The sequence below is a fragment of the Aspergillus vadensis genome (genome assembly GCF_003184925.1).
Source record: "Aspergillus vadensis CBS 113365 unplaced genomic scaffold BO88scaffold_18, whole genome shotgun sequence".
Taxonomy (NCBI): domain Eukaryota; kingdom Fungi; phylum Ascomycota; class Eurotiomycetes; order Eurotiales; family Aspergillaceae; genus Aspergillus; species Aspergillus vadensis.
Genome location: NW_020292056.1, coordinates 404,938 through 427,450, shown reverse-complemented (window position 1 = coordinate 427,450; position 22,513 = coordinate 404,938). Strand labels below are relative to the sequence as shown.

Below are 22,513 nucleotides of genomic sequence, written 5' to 3'. Positions count from 1 at the left end.
CAAGACTCAGCTGACAGTCAATGTACCTGACCAGCCACTGAGCTGAGAATTCATAAGTCCTAAGTTAGTTGAGCCGTCTGCTTATGCATTTATTTCCTCTATATCACGAAGGATAATCACCATGTAACTCCCCACACCGCTGATTTTTATAATGCACGCGATGGCACGGTGAACAGCGAGAAGCCGATAAGATGGCGAGTCGACGGTACAGTTGGGGCTAGAGGTCAGCGTCTGAATCACAGGTAGTAACGGATCGCCTTAAAGATGAACTTTGCTCCCTGGACTTGAACTCGTATTGACCTGGGTTGCCTGTGTGGTCGAGATATACTCTGAATTAGATTACAGGACTTCTGCCTTACAAAATGAGATGTACCAATATTCCTGTCGTACTCATTCCCCTTGCGACATTACCTAAGCTAGCAATTTCACCAGAAGTTTTACTGACAAGACGTTTAGTTCACTGAGGACTGTGATCCAAATAGCGGAGTGTAGTACAGTAGCTAATGTTGGTGGTAAGCCGATTGAAATCAAGTAAGAGACGTATTCAACTTCGACGAATCTGCAATATAGTTGGAAACATCGGTACCGAATGTCGCCGACAAATTATGGGTTAGCTGCTCGTAGAAGCTAAGTTGTGATTCCAGGTCCTCATGCAACATTTAGCACCATGCGTATAGTTATTGATGGAGTCTTATTGTATACCTGGAGGCTGCACCACTTATGCAGCTTGGTATCTTTCTTAGTCTTCGACTTGCTTCTTGTTATGTTGATAAGCCGCTGAAAATCTGTATCGTTACCATTGTTGAAAGCGGCCACCAACTGATCTAGAAGCGATCGGATCGCATTGAGCTCCTGCTCAGTATCGTGCAACGCAAGCTTTTTTCGTCTATCGACGCCTCCGACAAACAGGCATTCTGTACCTGATTGTGCGAATTTATCGCATGGATGATTACCATGGCACTTATAAGTACATATCAGCCATGTGCTGTCTGAAATGAGTCATTCACACTTACCCTGGTCTTTCTCTTCTTACAAGCCTCACAGGCATTTGACCTCCTCTTAGTTGGCTTGACATCCACCTCTGTCACTCGGGAAGGCTTCGTAATGGGCGCTGGAGCAAGGGCCCTGAGGCCTTTCGCCTGCGAACGAACCATCTTGCTCACAGCTCAGACTAAGTGGTGTGTCAGTATGCTAGGAGGACGCTGAGCCTGTGTTTCGAAGAACAAGCAAAGAATTGAACAGTAGGATTGGAATAGTGTTCCAAAGTGCCCGAAATCCGCTATTGTTCCCTTAGTCAGCGGTCTATGTACAAGATGGCCTGCGGGCAGAGTGACAGGCAACGTAACATGAAGCAGGAAGAAGGTCGCCTACCCGTCAGGCATCTCAAAAGGCTTCGAAGAATGATAACCGCTACTGGAGAAACAGGAAATGACACTATTCAGTGAACCTTAATCGTGAAACCCGGTATGTTATAGTATCGTACTGAGTTAGTGGAATCAGAAGCATGATCAGCAAGAGGAACATGTAACGGGGATGATAAGGCTTGCGTCTTTGAAGCCAATGATTCTCACTTTGCTAACCACTTTCCCATTCCCGCTCCAACAAATTACCTCAACCTGTTGCCTTTACCGTGACCTTTCATGTATTCCATGCCATCAAAACCTGCTCGCTGGATCTTTCCGGATCGAGAGGTTCAATATGACCTCACCACAAATATGCGACTACTGTTACGCGACGGGTGGCAGCTGGTGATGGAGGACCTCTACTTTTCCACTCCCCTCATTTGCAGCTTGACTCTGATGATAATGTTAGATATCTACTATCATTGGCTGGTAAAATATGCCGTTGTGAAGTTAGTCTGGCGAGCAGGCTAGGGGTGGGCAGGCTAGGAGTGTGCGCAGATCCGCTGCACTGATTAGCGGCGGCAGCAGCAACCCCTGTGGCAGCAGTCCACACGTTATGAGACCGGTACGCAAGGCTGACATCGATGGCTTACGTCTAGAACGTCCCACAACCTGGAGGCGACTCAATCAGAATCGTAGTACATTACTAACTTCAGTGAGGGCCAGAAGATCAGGGTTAAGTTGTGATTACACCTCGCTGCGTCGATGTATGAACATCTTGTACTGCGGTACCGGAGGAGCATATAAAAGTTTCTGGACAGCTTTTTTAAGGAATACGTCTAGACAACAACCATCGAGTCCGAAGTTACGTACCGTACTAATTGGCTGCATGGCAGAGCTCGAATGGGGTTTCGATCCTACCATACACCCAGCCTGTATCTATGAGGCACAGGAATTACCGAACAAAAATGGGGACACCGGTTGCCAAGTTGGGAATCAAACCACCACACCAACGATGCCAACTAGCCTACTGCCATCGCAGCCACAGTCTATATCGGATACTCCCTCTGCAAACAGATTACAATTGACGAAGAGATCTGTGTGCAGCTCCTGTTGGAAGTGCGAACGAGAGAAAGAGAAATTCTGGGGTTTCGACAGCACAGTACACTCTCAATCACCGCACAGAACAAAATCTCCCAACTCCTCGGTAGCGGGGGCGCAATCGGGGCAGATACGGAGGGTTTATGTGGGTGGCATCAGGTACACATGGTGCAGGGAATGCATCCACAGTATGCGGTGAATTGAGATCCGAATTTGGAGGAGGTGCTGTTCTGGACTGCTCTTGGGACGTGGTGTCGAACGCGGCGGGCGGAGATGTAGCGGACTCTTCGGAACGCTAGGGCGGTGTTATTACGGCAGCCATTAAAATCGTTTTTGCCCGATGGCCGCTATTAACCGCCGTATGTGTTGAGGCTGGTGGCAATAGGGCGGGTGGATGAACTCGATACACATCTAGCGGAACGGAAGTGCGCAGGCAGCGATGGCGTAGCATGAGGAAGAAGCACATGGGTCTCTTTTCTAAATCTGTGCATGGGGCGAATGGTATCAAAGCTGATTCTTAGGGAAGCGCAATATATTTTGGACGCCATTTCTTTCCATCGCGGCGCCTGTCAGCGGGCCCGCGGCAGTCTTTCCCCATGTTATGTGGTTCATGCCAGCTTATGTGCCAGCCTATAATGTCAAGCTTTTTTCCTTTGACCCGGCTGCAAAATATATACGGCTTGGGAATCGGAAAAATGGGTGGACTGGCCCGAATTGCGCAGCCGAATCATTTTTCCCTTAGCCGAGTAATTCCAAGCTCAAGCAAACATATACAGGCACCATGGACGGCCTTTCTGGGGTCGATCCAAATCGGCGATTTCTCCGTGTCTTCTCGCACCTCTGCCAATGCCTCCTCCCGTAAAGCCGGAAGTGGCACCTAATGTCATCCCCTGGTCCTGCTTGGAACTCCGTAATCTCGCGTATTGGCGTATGACCGCTGCACCAAAAGTGAAATGTCCGCGCGGTGGGGCTTACCCGCTGATGATCGCGGAGATGGTAGGGAGCAATGAAGCTAGCCTCCAAGCTAGCGGTGGAGTCGGTAAGGGCGGCGGGACCAACGGCCCAAGACATGGGTGGCGAGAAGGAATCAAGCAGCCATGGGTCGTTGTTCTCGATAAGAGGCAGCGACAGGTAGTCCTGATAGATGGTGTCGTTTACAGATATGGGAACAAAACATGGCCTGGGATCCTCGGTGATGGCTGGTGGGCCCGAGACGGTGCCATAGTGGTTCGAATCGGCGGACATTATCAGGTCTGTTATTGAGGGCCGGGGCGCAGGCGGAGTGGATCAATTGTGAACGTAGTTATGAATAGTTGATGTACGTAGAAAAGATGCTGCTGCGATGTGGGGAAGGGTGCACGGGGCGCTAGTCAATATATACATTTATACGATCTAGACAACTGCTCTGGGTGCAGAGCACGGCTATTAATGTGTTTTTATCAACAAACGACGCGGGGAGTCGAATAAGTCCAAGACGCTTGGCTGAGCACCCGCAGTAAGATTGATCAGCTATGCTCTTCTATCGACTGCGCGCCATCACACGTGAGGGAATATCGTGGCCGAGAACATAAAACGGAAGGCACCCGCCAAGATAGGTTTTTCAGGAGAAAATTGGGTAACTCTGGCATGGAGGCGACATGTTGACATAGGAATCCACTCCACTGGCTCGTGAGGGAACTGCACCTATCAGAAGCAGCCGACAGCTGATCGCAACCATGAAACAACCAGGCTTACTTTGAGTGTGCACTTCAAGTTAGAGCCCGCGCTTACAGCACTACAAGTCTTCGTACCTCTGGTTCTGCTTAACTCCACAAGCTTCGTCTCGGATCTGCAAATTAAGATGCGCCGCTTGGAGGCTCGTTTCTCCCGAGTACAAGCCTTGCTGCTCCCTCCGCTCGGGTCTGGCCACTCGTGGCTTGCCAAGTGCCGCAAGCCACATCACTACTGGAATTGCGGTTGATGAACAAAGGAGCCGGCATTAGGCGAGAAGTTCCCTATTGTATGAAGAGAATATGGGCTTGTGAGCATAGCGCACATTACCGTGTTGAAATTGCAGTCATAAAACTCCTGTCCGTGAAGAAATTCAAACAACCGACGTTGCTATGAATGATGGCATGGTAGATGTTTGAGTTGCTTCTAGCGAAGCGGGTGCGAGGCGGACTTTGAACTACGTCACCATTTTTCTTCTAGGCTGAAGTACCCATGGGTATCCAATACCGAGTATCCGTGGGTCTCTCTCTCCGCGCGTTAATTCGATTATGAGCAAAGAAGGACTAGAGTCTATTCGGCATGAACCCTTTTGATGACGTCAAAGGGTAACGAATCCAGCCTGGTAACTTGATCCAAAATGTTGATCCAAAATCCCCGGGAAAAGGACATCAGCTTCTCGGGATTTGACAGTTGCAGAGAGCTATGTGTTAAGTTCCTAGGAGTTGTCAGGCCGCGGTTCCACAGTCCTTTGGACTGACACCGTATTGCGGGTTGCTTCGGTCTTGAATGAAAGGCGCATAAGGCTTCAACGTATCCGTGTACTATCTAGTATTTGTATTCTTGAGGGCTACTACTAGGAGCCAGGCTGCGTACAAATCCACTTGGCCTGCCAGGCAGGATATCCGAGCGAAGGAGAGAAGGGAAGACGGATATCCGGACGTCTGAAGTGCCGACGACCTGTAGAATCTCAAGCAATCGGAATGATATAAAACACGAAAGAGATGGTCGGTTGTTTCACTATTATGCTCGCTACCTGGTAGTCGTAGTGGGCGTCGTAGTAGTACTCAGCAGTTCTCTGTTGTAGTGGTTCGTGGTATGATACCGAAACCGTCAAGTACAGCCGCGTATCCATCCCGTCCTATAGGGATGTATTAGGACATACTATTACTATATATCGGGCTCGCTTGACCCCTCTCCTCGCTTAACTAGACCTATACATACGAGCACTACCCTCGGCCCCGGGATAGCTTCGAGGTTCCGGATCAGGTAGCGCTTGGCGATCCGAACGCCGCATTTTTCCTCTAGCGCCTTCCCGTCTTCTCCTGGATTCGTGTTTCTTTACAGGTCATCTAGTACCCGACGAACAACAGAACGGAATAAGTAGTTTTTATTACCTCCGACCCGTTAACGATGTTCTGCAACAGGTACGGTTGACATTCCAGATGCCGACGATTCGCCGGCCATTCTTACACTGATTGGGATATCACCCTTGCAGAAAGAATTCCCAGAAGCCAGACAACAGGCTCATTTAAAGATTCCGAAAGTCCTTCTCAGATATTATTTCCCCAGTCATCCACCGCAGTGCCACGCGCTTCGGTCGGACGCCCATCGGGCCTATCACTCCACCTAGGTAAACATGCCTTTCTGCAGTTGATAATCTGCCTCTACTGATCGTCCGTTTTCCATCCATTTTCATCAGAAATTCTGCTCTAAATATACATTTTGGGCTGATAGCTAATTTGATATTACTGCTCCAGGCTGAAAGTTACTAACGATCTGAAGCTCAATGATCCTACGCCCCGTGCTACAAAAGACATGCGGTTTACAGCGCCCTATACCGATCCAAATACTGTCTTTTATGCAATCCCGCTACAACCACAAAGATGCTCGACGTCCAATTCAGGTGGACTGGGTGCCGTGTACCATAGTCAGGCGGGAGATTTGCATACCCCTGTCACAGGTCTGAGCATGATGACTCCACTTTCTCTCTCGCAGCAGACTCCTGCAGCTCCCGTCAACCCCGAAACTGCAGCCTCCGGTCTTGGTCACTTCAACCAGCAATATATTCCCCCACACTTCCATTGCCCCCAGCCATTTACTCAGCAGCCAACCTTGGCGTCCAATGATCTCGTTCAGAGTGATGCAGGTTACGATGCCATGAGCGAACATGCTGAAGAATTCCCTCTTATTAATATTGATGTGCAGGGTAACACGCCTTCTCACAATGTTGCATCATCAATTCAAGACGATCAAGCGAGCATTTCGAAGCCATGTGAACCGTGAGCTCTGAAAACGTATCTGATTGTTATAACAGCGGTTAACTATTCTGGACACTGCAGTCTTTGCTATCGTGTCACTTTGCGCGCACCTACAGCAATGATCAATGACCGAGCCGAGATCTCAGTTACCTACCTCAACAAAGACCAGGCGTACTCGGTGTCCGTGATTGATTCTACACCGCCACCCATGACTACACAATCGATCAAATATCATACCTACATTCATTTATCATTCCAAGAAGAAGAGCAGAGGGTAAAGCCAGCTACTTATTAGCACCTTTAGAAAGAAAATCAGGAATCCAATGAAGCGCATGGACGAGGCAGCAAGCTCTAAGCAGTGGAGTACATCAATCCCATACAGAGCGGTATCAAAGACACAAAGAACCGGCAGGTTCAGCTCAGGAGCTCAGCATTCAATAGATTCTGCATTACATGGACTCTTAACCTGTCAACCAGTACTTCAGAATATTTAATACCTGTCCGGTTCAACTTCCTGTCTACAGATTTTAGTCGCTCCAAGGGTGTTAAGGGTATTACAGTAAAATTATATACAAAGACAGAAATCCTCTCCCCGGCTGATGCGAGCTCGGCCTCGGACAGGAAAGCGGAGGTGTACTACTGCAAGGTCAAGCTTTTCCATAACCATGGGGCTGAGCAAAAGCCCTCTAACAATATCACTCATGTCAAGAAGACCATCAAAAAGCTTCGACAACAGATTTCCCAAGCTGCAATGGGCGTCGGTAACTACAGCAAGCATAAGCATGGTAATGGCTCGGTGGCGCGCAAGAACGCGGATCCCCGCCCAGCCAAAATTACTAAGCATACACGGACATGGTCCGCGGGCTCGCAGAACAACCCTGGCAAGATGCTTTCAAAAGACAATCTCCATGCAAAGCTTGCCTTTAATGCAAGATATATTCACATCAACGCGGTCGGTAAGCATCCTGGGTTTGCGGGATAAAGAGCAAGACAACCCGGACTTGTACCCTGTCATGCTGTTCAAGTCGCGTGAGTTCATCAAACAAGAGGACAGTAGCAGGCTCCACTCCAGTCTTGATTATACACCTCTGCACACCATTTCACCTACTAGCAGTAGCATCTCCATGAGCTTGCCATGCCTTCCGACCAATATACAGTCGAGTATGTTTTATGGCTCAGGGTACCATGGGTCATTGGCCACCGCCCAAGAGGATTCACTGTCATGATCTGGACAGCAAGGTCACGTTAAAGCATCCCATAAAAGTACCAAAAGTCACTTCAGCCACTAGTAGCGCCAAAATGGGATAAATAGAGGCGGTAGATATCGACCCAACCTATCATCTACCGGCGAAGCGACCAATAGTTTCAAGTAAGTTATTGGTTTGGTAACATCAAAGACAGGCGAACTGACATCGTTTTAGTCGCTTATTTATACATACAATTTCCTTGTAACGATCGGCTTTCAGATGGCTATTACAGGGCCGTCTATCTGACTGAGCAGACAATTCGCGATCTAGTGGAGAAGATTTCCATGAAACAACGCATCAATCCCCAACGTATAATGCAAGTCCTCCACGTCAAGCAAAATAGCCTCAAACTAATAGTTAATAACGATGTGCGCGAGCTTCCTGACGGCCAGGATATGGTTGTCAAAGTGTCCGAGACATTGTCATTTGAGAAGGCCGCAGCTACAAGACCAGGAAATCTCAGTCCAGTCCTCAAGATCAAATTAAGCTACTAATCCTGCCCACCCACGAATTTACAACACTCTTTGTTTTCTTTTATCACCCACAAGTATTTTGTTTCGACTGAGCCTCACTTTATCCTGAAACAAAAGATTATATTTTCTTTCTCAGTTAGCTTTCAAGCTATTGGACATCTGGTGCGTGGCATGAAATACGCTTGGTCACATACACTGCTCAAGCGGCATGCCTTATATTGGGGATTTGCTTGCATCAATCGGGGGGGGGGGAGGGCCCTCCTTTGTGTAAGAAATGATACGGAGTCCTTGAGAAATAATAACCTGTCTCCTTTGTATCCTTGATTGCCTTTTCAACTCCCTTCATATATTATCTTCGAGAATATTCTAATTGTTTCCTCATCGGCAATGTCGTCTGCGTTGTAGGAGTTACACGACCCCAACAATGTTCTTCGTCGGCTCTCTACTCTTAAGATCCAAGCGCTACACTTTTCCGCAAGCGCTCAGCATTTACGCAGCAGAGTTTATCCTTGACTTGTTCTGTGCGCCGTGTTGGGTTTTACGTGCATACCCGCTTATAAATTAGACCCGATAAAATTTGGAGTGGTTGATGCTGCTATTCGTGTTACAAAATCTGTCAGATGCCGAAAGCAACGGTTTCGGCGGCTATTCGCCCGAAGGCCGCCACACTTGGCATTCATAAACACCGGATACGCCGCGTAAGTCTGGGAACGAGCTTTTCGCAGTGAGGGCGGGTCACGCTGTGCGTCTTACCGGAAAAGCATATGCTACATCGCAGCAACAGCGAGGTTTCATTCCATCCTAGCTCGAGTTATGCGGGCCAGACATATCTTGCCACACACTCTCATGCATCCTTCCGCTCTCTATCGCAACCTCGAGCCGAGCTGGCTTGATCAAAATATTCTCACGAAATTCTTCGTGTAAGTAACAGAGACGGCCATCGACAATCTGGAAGAAGTGAAAATTGTTGTCCGTTTTCTCCATTTCTCGAACGTGCGCAGTAAACATACAGGAAAAAGCTATACGGCCTACTAACCGCAAGTTTACTGCAACAGCGGATTAAATCTAGCGTATTTCTGCAACTGACAGAATCTAGACAACACGCGACCGTACGGGACAGTAGTTGATGCAAATTGGAATATTGCCGCTTCCGGATCATCGTCCATAATACTACTCGTGGTGTATAAGACGGTAAGAGGGGGTTGTTGCGCGTGCTACACCCCAAACTAACAAGATCACTAAGCTATCATATAGCACAACTGGCGTTTTGCTCTTGGGCAGCCAGCGACCAGAGTTATTATAGGTTACAGTAGTAGATGGACCCATGGGTTATAGTAGTAATGCTGGGATCATACCTCTATTGGAGAAATACTGATTATCTAATAAAAGCGGGGCGGTAATGTGGATAAAGTATAACTCTACAAAGCCTGTGGCTTCCCATGGTGTTTATTATGCTGATTTCAGTCTATGATGGCGGTGTTCGCGGTTCGTGAGGATTACTTTAGCACGGAAGTTTCAAGTCTACTTAGCAAGACTTCTGTTTATACTAAAAATATTATCATAATGCCTCCACTTACAAGGTGGCTCCCGGCATGTATGCTTGTTTATACATGTGGATCCAGCCATGGCGGGCCAGATTAAGAGATTAATAATTATTAGTATTAGAGCCTCTCGCGGTAGTATAATAGGATAGATACTATATTAGAGAAGATACTATATTATTCTTAATAATTATAAATAAAGAGCTTCTCTCCTGTATATATCCATAGATATACTGTTAATACACTTTATTAAATGAAATTCATATTATAGTCTATAAAATCACGGAATTGCCTCTCATTAGTATTGTGCTTGCGGAGACCAGAGTTGCGACGGACTGCCTGGAAATAGTCAGAGTAAGAGTCGGGGTGATCTCCATGCTTAATAAAAATATAAGTATCTTTCTGCTGGACTTCCAAGGCATGTGGAATAATATTTATTAGACTAATCATGAGCTTAAGATTCTGAAAGACATCAAGTCAGAAAATACAGAGAAAAAGAAATAAACTAATCAAAAGAAATATAGGAATAATACTCTATGTTTTACTTGTACCTAATATATTAAGTAGAAGAAGCAATACGGAACACAATCAGCTATACTAAATATATAACCGAAATGGAGGGTAAAGATAGTAAACAAGTTCAAGAAATAATATTATTTACAGTGAATATATAGATCTGGTCTTATGAGTTATTTTAAAGCAGAACTCGCGATGGAGAGCTTTTGTGAATAATATATTAACTAGAAGTGGTAGTATTCGAGATAATTAATAGCTACAGAACTTCTAGTTATAAATATATCTTGATTTTGATACTTTCAATGCCAAGCAATGACTGGATAAAGACTATAGATTGCAGTAAGGTAAATAAGAAGATGATAAAACCTGATTAATTTAATTATATAGTACTGCCCATGGTAACGCCGGCCAACCTCTGGGAAGCATACGGGAGTATTTCTATCTTAGTAGTGTGAACACACAGCAAGGTTTATGTTATTATCATGATACTGAGACTCCCAACCTCCATGTAATAGTAATTTAATAAATGGTTTAGGCTATCTTTTATTACTAATTGATTTATTTAATTATATTCTGGTTAAAGTCTCAGTCTTTTTATCTTGCGGACTTAATATATAGTCTTTATAAAAGTATGTTACCTTACAATGTGCTTCTCAGTACATAATATACTAAGGGATTGAAGAGGCAGGTAAATAAGATTAATTAGTAAATATTTTAATTATTCTTAGTTGGGATTACAGTGTGCCATTATTATTAATAGTTCATGGATATAAACTGTATATAACAGTCTTAGAAGAATCTCTGTGGCCTGCAGGCAAGAGTTATTAATAATACTACTGGCTAGCTTTTATGTATTAAAATATATTAGACATGCGAAAATTGTCGGCGCAGTAGCATGGCTCGGGATATCAGTGACTCTGGAATAGACCTGAGTTTTCTTTCTTTTTCTTTGGGCTCAGCATTCTGCATGTCCGTTAGTAGAATTATATCAAGATATATAGCATGTATGTAAAGTAAGCTCCCAAGTTTATTCTTTGGTATATAATAAGAGAAATAAGCTGCTTATAAAATAGACTGTAAAAAATACTCTATTTCAGTATTTAATAAGTATATATCTGTAATATAATAAATTGGATATTCTTAACTCCCCCTACAGTTTTCCTCTATCGGTCTAAGTCGGAAGCAGGCAAGACATAATTTAAAGGAATTATATAAAAATATAAGATATTTACTGTATCTGATACTCATTCTCTATAGTTAATTACTATATTAGAAGATTAGTTATCCGGCAGCTGATATCATAATTTACTAGACTATATTTAAGAGTTATAAGAATTTAAACTACTATAGCAGAATACTGGAAATATTATAAATCTGAAATTTATATTCGTGGAAAGCAATAGATAATATTAATAATAGATATATTTCAGCTTAGATTTCTAATACTATATTACTTATAGCTACAGGACTTGGTCTTTATACTACATGTTTCCGCGCTTCTTATAATATCAAGCTGTAATTAATAGACTGTAAGTATATTCTATTCAGTAAATTAATACTTAGAAAGAAAGATTATCTCTAGTATCTTAGTATTTAGTATATTAATCTACCACCAGGCTACTTTCTTTGCAGTAAATACTAATAAGATTATCAGTCTGCCATATATTTTATGTCTATGATCAGTATTGTATCTGTACTGTATCATATCACTTGGCTAACCGTGTTTTAAAAGAGATTCCGGGGATCCATGGCCCTTGCCAACTACTTATTATTAATTATAGCGACCCAGACTCTGAAGTACCATATATCATTGAAACAGGCCTTGATTTCCCAGTCCCACAAGTCTATCAGGGAAACTATCTAACAAACTCTATATAATACAGACACCTGTAAAAGCAAGACGGATCTGCCTTTTATATATAAAGATCTCCGCTCTGGATGCAATAGAGATAGGAGTTATGCATACACTGAGAAGATATTTAAAGTTAGATTATAGATTTAGAATAATAAGAAGTAGATATTACAAGATGGAAGATATCTATATATTTACTATATAATGTATACTGAATATTTAACAGCAGAGCTGATGGGTATACTTAAGTATAAAGTAAGAAACAAGCTGCTTCCTCAAGAAAATTAAATAGAGAAGAAATTATATACATAACTCTTCTCTCAGCCGGACACTAGCTTTTAATATATTATCAAAATACTGTACATATTCTAGTAGACCAACACATGGTTGCTACAGGCTTGTCTAATACTGCACGCAAATTTCTTTCTGTTCCGTGACATATACTACTCAGTATTTCAATACATTGAATGTATGTCAAAAGAATTATGCTGATATAAGTTCAATACATGGCGCCTAGTTTATGAATAGAATTATTCTAGAAGTATAGGCTATATTGCAGGATTGTCTAAGTCTTTTCTAATATTAATAATTATCAGCTCCTGCTCTGTCTTAATAAATATTAATTGTAATTAACTACTCTTCACAGGCGCAATGCTTTTTTATTAGTAACTAGACTGGTTTATTAAATATAGCTCTATTTATATGAGCTTTATTATTTTATTTAATTAGAACTAAAAGTGCTGCTACTCCCTATTATTAATTTTATTTGTAGATAGATAAAATATAAATATTTAATAACATGAATTTATTATTCCTACAGCCTTCTATAAAGGCAGCTGTAGATACTAATAATATTTAAAAAAAATCTGTTATACTTGTAAAGACCTTGGATTCTTCTAATCCTGTAGTCATACTATTCTATCTGAGTTATAAATAGATATTCTAGAGCAGTCTAAGGACTTCTTCTGTCTACCAGAAGAGAACAAAGAAAAATATAATAAGAATAAGTTTATAAGTAATATTTATACTAATACCTACTGTTTAATCTCTTAGATAATGACAGTCTTAACTGCAGATGTGAATGCTTTCGGGCCCAGAAATTCAAAAAACTAATCATAGATAACCTGAAGAAGGGCTTCTTTCTCTGTTAATATCTTCTATTAAATAATCCTGATATTCAGGCCAGTAAATTCAGCCAGGGACCTGATAAATATTCTACTGAAGTAATAGGCCCGCATATCTTCTGAGACATGGTAAGTTAGTTCTATAAAACCATTCTGAGTCTTATAATTAATCTTATAACTAGCTTTATAGAAAGGATGGGACTTGATTCAGGTACTTTATATAAATTTTATATTAAATCTATTATTATCCTCTGCTTGCTTTACTGCCTCTCTCAAGCGCCCGATGTATCAGAGCTGGAATAAGATATATATTATTAATTCTCTTTATTCAGCTCCAAACCTATATTGGAGGGTACCCCTGATCAGCTAATATTTAGTTACAGAAATCAGGACTTATAGTAATTTTAGTGCTATATCCATTCTCTTGCAGTAATCGGTCGGGGCCTACAGGCTTGGAGCCGGACATTAAATAAGTGGATAATTATAGCGCCTGTGCCTAGCATAGTAATAATCAATACAGGAAATATAATGATGTGCTAGACTAATGATCAGTATATCTCCGACCTACATAGAGTCATTGACACATCGGGAGCAGTATAACTATAGTGTTTAGTTTTTCTTTAATAATAATACAGATTTCCCTGTCGAGCGCCTGGTACCTTGAGCCAGGTAGAAATCCCAGACATGGCCTGATTACTGTAAATGACTAGGATTTTAGCTGCTAGGCGGATACCTTAGGAAGTAGAGCAGTGGAAGATAAAAAGAATTTTATAACTTAGAATAATAATACCAGGATGTATATAATTAAAACAAAGTTATTATAGAGATAATATATAATTTATTCTTTTAACCGCGGAGAAATATAAGAATCCCAGACTTAACTTTATCTTAAGAATATACAGTTATATATCTAAACTACTGGGTACCAGAGAAGCCAGGTATGGCCTGAATAAAAAATATCTAATTCTTAAAATTTTAAAAGAAAGTAATGACTAGTTTAAAAGATTTAGATATATAATTAAAGTCTCAGGCATATGCTTATCTTTAGTAATTAACTATATAATTACGTGGCGGGCTTATTCAGAGCCGGGCTAAATTAAAAAAATAAAGTATTTATCTATTCAGTATTAGAGTTATTGATAGCTCACGGTCCAGCAGGATTAGATATGCAATAAGTAATTCTGAGCATTGGTAAAGAGATATAAATTATATTATCAAGTATTACTGGGTAGCTTCAGAATTCATTATTTTATATAATATAGTTAGTAATGGACCCAGCACTACCGGCTGTACAGATTTAATAAGTCCCGAGGTCAAAGATATTATGAGGATCCCAACATACCAACTTATTATAAGAACTGATTATGAGAATCAGAAAAAGTAGGTACAGTAATTACTTAAACTCCTTAGAAATATCTGGAGATTTAATTTAGCAGTTGGGAAATGAGTATAAGCCAGAGAGAATTAATTTAAAATATTATACTGTAAGTCAGAGCTTTATTTATATTATATTAGCTCAGGATCGCCTCTGATAGATATATCTTTTTCTGGGATTAACTGATACTATATTAGTATATTATCTAGATATCTGAATACTACCAAATTATCTTTCTTCCCAGGAAATCTGATTTAAAAAAAATATTTTCTATTTTCTGCTCTCCTTCTCTATCTCTTTAATAAATCTTAATTTTTTTAATATTTATGCCTGCATCTTATCTATTCTTATAATCTGAATTATATATTTGTCTGTGATTACTCCTTTGTGTGGTACCGTGTAGTTAATCAAGAAAATACTACTGAATTAATCTTATTAAACTGATACTTAATACAGTAATTTAATAGATGGTCTGCCTCCCTCCAATTATCATCTATAAATTACATCACTAGCATACGTTGTAGACTATTCTGGTTGATTAATATTATTTAAATAACAGCTATAGCCATCTATCTCCCCTGTATATACTATCTCGGACTCTTATATAAATATCTTAATTAATTATTATTTATATTCTTAATTCTGCCTCCAGACCTTCTCAATGGCTGATGTAAGAATATTTACTAATTTTAAGTATTACAGCATTCTTTCAAGTCTTTTTATTATTAATAAAACCTAGTCAGGCTCTTTCTCTTTTTATCTAGATAATATTATTATCTAAAACTGTCTTTCTCTTTCTTTATTTAAAAATAATAACTAATAATTTTTTAATTTATTTTCACTGCCCATGTCTTAGGCTACTAAACCTATTCTCCAAAATATTCTTACTGCTAGCTCAGAAGCCAGTTTCATCACTCCCTGCCAGACAGTACATAATAATACCAGTAATTACAAGCTAAAATACTCCCTGATACAGGCTATCTTTCTATAATTTATATCCACCCAAACATCTCCTACTCCTATGCACGAAATCACCTCGCGGGGTAGCATCATGAGTATTAGCAGCAGTAGCAGTACCAATAATAATCAATCCAGCTTTAGTATTCCCAGCTACAGCAGTAATAATAGAAGCCTGGTAAATAGTTATCAAGAAAACTCCTGTCGGCCTCTATTTCAAGACTTTGAAATGAATGAGCACGAATAATATAAATATAAGTATTTTAAGCACAGCCGTGTGGCTACTAATAAGTACTGCAAGAAAAAGAAGAAGCATGTTAAGCAGCTAAAAAGTTATTATAAAATAATCTTATAAAAAAATAAGCTTCTGGAAAGTTAAGTAGATTATTTATAAAGTAAAAATTTAAATCTTAAGAGCAAGCTGCTGTAATATTCCCACTATAAAAATAAGAGGATTAAGTACTATTTAATAAAAATAATAAAATAATTTTCTAATAAAATTAACACAGCAGCCCACAGTTCAGAGAAGAAAAAAAAATCATTATCTTTAATAAAAAGCTCTAAGAAGGAGCAGGATATAGTAATAAATATTAAGAATTTTATATAATTTATAATTACTATAGATAGCTCAGTAACAGAGAGACAAAAAGATCCTGGATAAAGATCTAATTTTAAGATTATTAATAGTCTGTATATAATGACTTATAGTAATATAATTAATATCTATATAATAAGATACTGTAGATATTTCTGTTTTTTTTCTTTCTTAATATTTCTATCTTTTATTTTTTTTACTATTTTTTTTCTTTTTTTTTTTTTCTTATATTATCTTCTCTAGCTTTTTTTCTCTTCGGAGCTTTTTTCAGCGTTACAATTATCAATGACAGTGAGAAGTGCTGTGTCTGAGCTAGATTATAGATATAATTAATAATAGCAGTAGCTAGCATACTTGGCAATTTTCCTGGGTATAATATAGCAAGGAGTATTTTTTTAATAAGAGTAAAGATTAGCTTTAATCTAATTACTTTAATTATATTATACTTTCAAGTAATTCCTTAAGGATGAATCTATTTAAGTATATTGACTGTTGTTATTATTTTTAATAATAACTGATTAAGTGGCTAATAGCATTCGCGACAGTACTACTTATTTAACTAAGATTATAATAATAATCACCTTCTAATACCCTAACACCTCTTCAAATACGTGTGCCATGCTGCCAAATCTGATTATTAATTAGAACAGTCTAATATTGTAGCTTCTATACTGAATATATTTAACTTATACTTAACTAATAGTACAGCTTAATTTATATTATATAACAAATTCTTTCCCCTAATATAGCTGATTATAATATAACTGAGAACAGTAATAATTATTTCTCTAATATATCTTTATTAGTTTCCTGTTCTCCCTCCTGACCAGTCTCTTAAGCCCAGGGATCTCCCAGCTTGAAGCTCCCTCCACATAACATTTCTGCTCTTGTGGCCGGCTTCCCGGGCCTGTTATTTGCCAGGCTGGAAGCTACCACCGGAGGCTTGGCTGCTAATAGAGACAATATTATGCTGTTTACTTTGGTTAGAAATTTATCCTGTAAAGATAGAAAATAAGATATTAAATTATCTACTTATTTCTGTCCATGGAACAGATTCACTGGAGTAGCCAGATTAGCTATTCTTATAGACAATATTTTAGACTTCTTTTGTAGGGGCAGTTGGCGGAGTTTCTGGGGTTATTAATACTAAAATTAGAAGCCATTCTAATGGTTATATTATAATATATATAATATAGAATATATAAGTATATAGTAGGCTTTAGAACAGATGCTTATTAGTCAAGATAGAAAAAAAATTTGTAAGTTTATAATAGATAAATTATAGATCTTACTTAGACTCTGGATAATAATATTCTATATTAGTTATTAGTCTACCATGACTACTTGCTGATATCAATGCCAATGCAGTAACTATGACTGAGATTATTATATATATAATATAGTCAGACTTATTCTAAGTTTCGAGAAATTTCTTAAGGTGCTGACTGCACGGGTCTAAATAATATATCTTTATAGACAGGAACAAGATATATTATTAAAATAGAATTACTTGATAAAATATAAAAAAATAAATTTATATTTTTTTCCTCTTTATTATTTCTTCTCAAGAAAAGTATGGAAGATTGGGTGTGATGGTTATTATAATACTGTCATAGATAGTCTGGGCTTGGTCAGTGGTAGTACGGTGGCATTGTACTTACTAATTTATAGAAGATACAGGTTACTAGTAGACCTAAGAGTAGGATTATTAATTAATCAGATACTAATATCATAATATAATCTTCCCCCGTGCAATTACCCTATAATAGAAGAGATGGAGATATCGCGGACAGACTACCACTCTTATTAGCATTAGACAGCCGAGACAAGGATACAGTCTGGCCAGGGCCTCTAGATAACACAAATAAAGATAGGACAGCCACATTCCAATAGAATAAACCTTGACCCGCATACAGAGTCTCATTCCTCACTCCACAAGGAGGTTAGAAGCAACAGAAGTATCTGCTAATAAGCCTTAATCAAAGATATTCTCCATAACTGTTATTCTCAGGATATTATTATTAATATTAACATTATCTTATCCTTATCTGTTCCTAATCAAGCTGCTCCCCCAGTCCCTGGGTCTAAAAGTCAATCTAAATAGTTTTTCCACTACTTACCCATCATCCAGCCGGGGGTCCTCTGGGGATTCTGAGTAGCAGAACATTTTTACCAGAACACAGAACAAGAGAGCCGTGGACCATAAGCAATCCCCAGTCTGTACAATAAACTACTGTTAAGCTCTGGCCACTTAACATACTTACAACCTGCTGGGGATATCATGGTACATAATTCCTATCACTAACTATTACTAAATTACATCACATAAATTCCATCTAATACTAGATCTTTTCTATATTCTCTCTATAAATACTTTTTCAGATCAGATCTGGCCCTTACAAGACAAAAGATATAAGTAACAAAAAATATACATGCAATGCTCAGAAAATATTATTAATAACATGCTTCTAAACCTCTTCTTACCAGTTGCAGTTGATAAAATAATACCTTATCATTATTCCAACAGTGGATCGGGCAGCTAGAATTATCATCATGGTAAATATATGTAGGCTATCACGAATCCTACATCACTACTACTCTCTTTGTAGCAGTGTATTTATATGGTCATTCAAGTGCTCTTATTTTTTCTTTTACTATTATTTACTTATTCTTGCTCATGGCTCTCCTGCCCCTTTACCTATTCGAGCCTTCTATTCATAGTGACCAACCTATTCTGTGTAAAGCACCGAATCTCTTGACCGTTGGCGGGTGGGATAAGCTTCGGATTCGGATTCGGATTTACTCATACACCGTCCCAGCAACTCATGAACCCGTGGCTATGCGGGAACTGCTCCACTGCCTGCTGGGCAGCTTCGCAGTTAGCTACATTTGCTATGTACATGTTTCTGCCTTCCTTATGCGCTTTAGTTGAGGGCTTGGCTCCGCCCAGATTTCAATCTGGGGGCTCCCCAAACCCTCCCTTGATCTCTGTATGCCCAAAGACCTCAGTGCTCCGCCTGATATATTTCCCTACTGTCAACAGCTCCGAATTGCCCCAGGAGCCCCGTGCATATTAAAAATTGGCTGCTCGGATTGCTAGTTTAGGCGTGTTAAGGATTTTCTTCAAACTTCCTTCTCCTTCCGGCCCCCCCATCCTTCTGCCGAATATCTCTTCGCGAAGGCTTTTGAAGAGAGGGCAGGCAAGGAGTACATGTTGGACTGTCTGGGTTGCTTTGCCGCATTGACAGTCTGCGTCTGGTATGTCTGGCACTCCTCGTTGGTAGAGGTAGTGTCGAAGTCCTATCTTCCTTGTGCGCAGCTGGATGATGGTCGTACTAAGTGCCCGATGAAGGCTCTGGTGGACCCTTAGTACCTTCTTTGTCGGGGTTGGCGTCAGCTCGTAAACCGTCCTGCCGTGGGGGCTGGACCGCCAGTCGTGTTCCCATTGGGCATTCACTGTCCCTCGTATCCTTGATTTCACGGCCGTTTGGAGGAGTCTCTGATGCGCGGGTCTGGGTGCAGTATCGTCGGTCATTACTTCTATGCTCCTGCCGCGCCGAGTGCGGACCTGCCGCCATCCTGTTGCTTCTTTTGCTGCTGTATCGGCTTGTTCATTTCCATCGATGCCCCTGTGTGAGGGTATCCATCGGAAAAGTATGGCGAGTTTGTGTTGACGAGCTTTCTCTATGGCTACGAGGATGGTTTCCAGGATATACTGCCCTGATTGTCGCCCTGGGTTTTGCAGTGCTCGTAACGCTGCCTGGTTATCGGTGAAAATCACTACGCGTTGTATTTGGCGGCGTAGGATGATAACCATGGCCAGTAAGATCCCTTGTAGCTCGGCTGCGTAGACCGTGGCCTCGGAGAGTTCTCCCATATATACTGATCGTGTCTCATGGTATTGGGGGCAGACCGCTGCTGCTCCGACTCTGCCCTTTATGCCACTTCCATCCGTGTACACCGCCGTTATGGACTGGCCTTGCCCGGTTGTTGCTTCGTGCTGTTCCATTGCCCTTTCCGCATTCTCGTCGATTATTATTTCCGGCGGCATCCAGTATGGCGCTGCTATGAATGGTTGGATGCTCTCCAGGCCATCAAGACTTGTTCGCCCAAGTTTCTGTATGACAAGCTCGTTGATTTTCTGCAGCGGGCTCCAGTCCCATGGGCGCCAGCGTTGGCTTACGTACCCCTGTCCCTTAATCTCGTCGGTGCGTGCTTTCCTTATTAAGTCCGCGGCCTTGTTGGTCTGGAGCCTCAGGAAAGATTCCATCAACTGTTTCTCTAGTAGCTGTTGCATGGGGAGCAGGTGAGTCTCTATGTTCATCGCTGTCGTTGCTGTGGCTCTGAATGCTCCTGTGATGGCTCTCATCGCCCTTCTGTGGATCTGATTCAGAATCTGATGTCGTGTTTGACGGTGGCCGTTGTCTGTTCTGAGTGTATACCATGCGGAACACCCGTAGAGGATTGCAGGAATCACCGCTGCTTGGTAAATCCGGCGTGATTGTATCAGACCCGCTCCCCATGTGCTCCCCGCTAGCGTCGTCAGAGATGCTAGGAGGGGGGTAGCTTTCTTCTGGATGTGCTTGATCTGTTCGTCCCATCTGAGCGCCGGATCCAGAATGATACCTAGGTACGTGGCAGCACGGGTGGGCTGGACCTCTGTGTCCTTGATCTTCACCGTTTCCGTTACATTGAACCTCGTTCTGGATCGGGTGAAGTGGATGAGCTGGTACTTCGCTGGTGAGAATCTTGATCCGTGAGTCCTAGCCCAGCTCTCTGCTCTTCGGTGTGCCTGTTCCAGCTTTCGGCAGTTTTGTTCCGCTGACGTGCTCCTGGTAAAGAAATATACATCGTCGATCCATCCTGCTGTTTGGACATCTCGGCCGCCTGCTGTCTCTAGGAGGTCTGCATTATAAAATAGATAGAGTATTGGGAAGGGCGGAGAGCCTTGCGGGATTCCCACGTCGACACGGTACTCCTCCGATTCCAGTTCACCCATCCGTATTGTAGTGGTTCTCTCGCTGAGGAAGCTTGCGATCCACCGTACGGTGTCTCTGTCAATGCCTCTCTTACGCAGGTTGTGGAGGAGTCGCTTGTGTGAGACATGATCAAACGCACCGGAAACGTCCAGGAAGAGGGCGCTGGCGATATGGGATGGTGCTATTTTCCAGGTTGTGTGTATCCTCTCCAGTAGGAGGTGGATTGCCTGTTCTGTAGAGACTCCTCTCCTTCCCTCCATGTGTTGTGGTGGTAGGAGGCTGTACTTTTCCACTGCGTAGCTGATTCGCCTCGCTATGATCGACTCCATTATCTTGCCTAGTGTGTTTAGAAGCGCAACGGGGCGGTACGATTTTAGCTGTCCGTAGTCGCTCTTCCCCGGTTTCCGGAGAGTGACTGTGACCGATTCACGAAAATGACGGGGACAGTAGTGGAGCCTGAGGCAGGTGTTGTACAGGCGTTGGAGAGGCTGTGCTATATAGGGAGTGATGTGATGGAGTAGGTGGCTCGGAATCGTGTCCTTACCCGGCGCCTTTCTCCCGGGCATACGCTTTATCGATCTGATGACTTCGTTGAGTGTGATCGGTGGGAAGCACAGCGGGCTTGGGTATCTGTAGCCCTTGATGTCCTCTAGGTCTACTTCCGGGGGGGGGTGGAAAGAAAGCTTCTCTGAACAGCTCCAGTTTCCTGGCTGTGTCTGTTTCCATTTGCCCGTCTGGTCATTAGAGTAGTAATATAGATGTGGTGCTTGGCTCCCTGTTCCGGGCCCATTTCACCAGCTTCCAAAGATTATCTGGGGAGTTCGTCACTTCCTTGATTCTTGCTCTGTGATAGTCCCGTAGTGTCTTTCTGATGTGTCTTGCCTTATGGTTTCTCCCTTAACAGTATACTTCCCAGGCTTCAGATATTCGTCTACGTTGGTACTGTTGCCTTAGTCATCATGCGAGCTGCTGAGCCTCTTTACATTCTCTTGTCTATCCCGGGGTCAACTGTGGGCTAATTCGTGATTTCGGTGTTGATTCTTGGACAGCTGTCAAAATTGCTGATACTATCTCTTTAGTAGCGCTGTCAATGTCTTCTTCTGTTTTTAGCCTGGTTGTAGTAGACATATAGCGGTCCAACATCATGTAGAACTTCTCTTTATCTGTATATTCCTAGTTCTACCATTCCGAGACTGTTCTGTTCCGGTTTGGCTTGGCCAGTACAGTTTCTAAGAGAATGTGGTCAGAGTCGTGATCTAGGTCATCCCGTGGGTAGTATCAGATAAGGCTATCTTATAGACTTGGAGTGGCTAGGAAAAGATCTATAATTATTTCCATGTCTCTTACTTTAAACATGATTATTTCTGGTTTATATAAGAAGCCCAGCTAATATTTTTTTATTATCCAGAGAGTCTCTTCTGTCTCAGGATCTGGTATTTATA

The 22,513-nt window shown here is 41.6% G+C and overlaps 4 protein-coding genes across 4 annotated transcripts; 2 read left to right on the top strand and 2 right to left on the bottom strand.

Annotated features, from left to right (window-relative positions):
• Window positions 1–471: 471 nt before the first annotated feature.
• BO88DRAFT_84014 (Zn(II)2Cys6 transcription factor domain-containing protein) lies at window positions 472–1,443 on the bottom strand. Its single transcript, XM_025713181.1, has 4 exons — window positions 1,372–1,443; window positions 1,014–1,279; window positions 703–960; window positions 472–647 (listed from the first exon to the last, which is right to left on the bottom strand). Exons 2-4 carry the CDS (start codon window positions 1,152–1,154, stop codon window positions 528–530), a joined length of 519 nt encoding a protein of 172 aa, XP_025560920.1. The 5' UTR covers window positions 1,155–1,279; window positions 1,372–1,443; the 3' UTR covers window positions 472–527.
• A 666-nt stretch (window positions 1,444–2,109) lies between these two features.
• Window positions 2,110–3,058, top strand: BO88DRAFT_406360 (uncharacterized protein; the record flags this gene model as incomplete). Its single annotated transcript, XM_025707131.1, has 1 exon — window positions 2,110–3,058. One exon carries the CDS (start codon window positions 2,113–2,115, stop codon window positions 2,641–2,643), a length of 531 nt encoding a protein of 176 aa, XP_025560919.1. The 3' UTR covers window positions 2,644–3,058.
• A 144-nt stretch (window positions 3,059–3,202) lies between these two features.
• Window positions 3,203–3,689, bottom strand: BO88DRAFT_417033 (uncharacterized protein; the record flags this gene model as incomplete). Its single annotated transcript, XM_025708290.1, has 2 exons — window positions 3,203–3,340; window positions 3,420–3,689. The coding sequence occupies 2 exons, from the start codon at window positions 3,687–3,689 to the stop codon at window positions 3,203–3,205; spliced, it is 408 nt and encodes a 135-aa protein (XP_025560918.1).
• Window positions 3,690–5,969: 2,280 nt separating this feature from the next.
• BO88DRAFT_417032 (uncharacterized protein) lies at window positions 5,970–8,153 on the top strand (the record flags this gene model as incomplete). The annotated part of the gene is made up of 6 exons (XM_025708289.1): window positions 5,970–6,433; window positions 6,494–6,686; window positions 6,795–7,368; window positions 7,397–7,573; window positions 7,725–7,781; window positions 7,879–8,153. 6 exons carry the CDS (start codon window positions 5,970–5,972, stop codon window positions 8,151–8,153), a joined length of 1,740 nt encoding a protein of 579 aa, XP_025560917.1.
• Window positions 8,154–22,513: the final 14,360 nt, after the last annotated feature.

Excerpts from the sequence above, each read along its gene's own strand:
- BO88DRAFT_84014 (XM_025713181.1), bottom strand. The coding sequence starts at position 1,154 with ATGGTTCGTTCGCAGGCGAAAGGCCTCAGGGCCCTTGCTCCAGCGCCC. Across the intron at positions 961-1,013 it reads GTAAGAAGAGAAAGACCAGG|TGCCATGGTAATCATCCATG; the intron begins GTAAGTGTGAAT and ends TGTACTTATAAG. Across the intron at positions 648-702 it reads ATAAGTGGTGCAGCCTCCAG|GACCTGGAATCACAACTTAG; the intron begins GTATACAATAAG and ends ATGTTGCATGAG.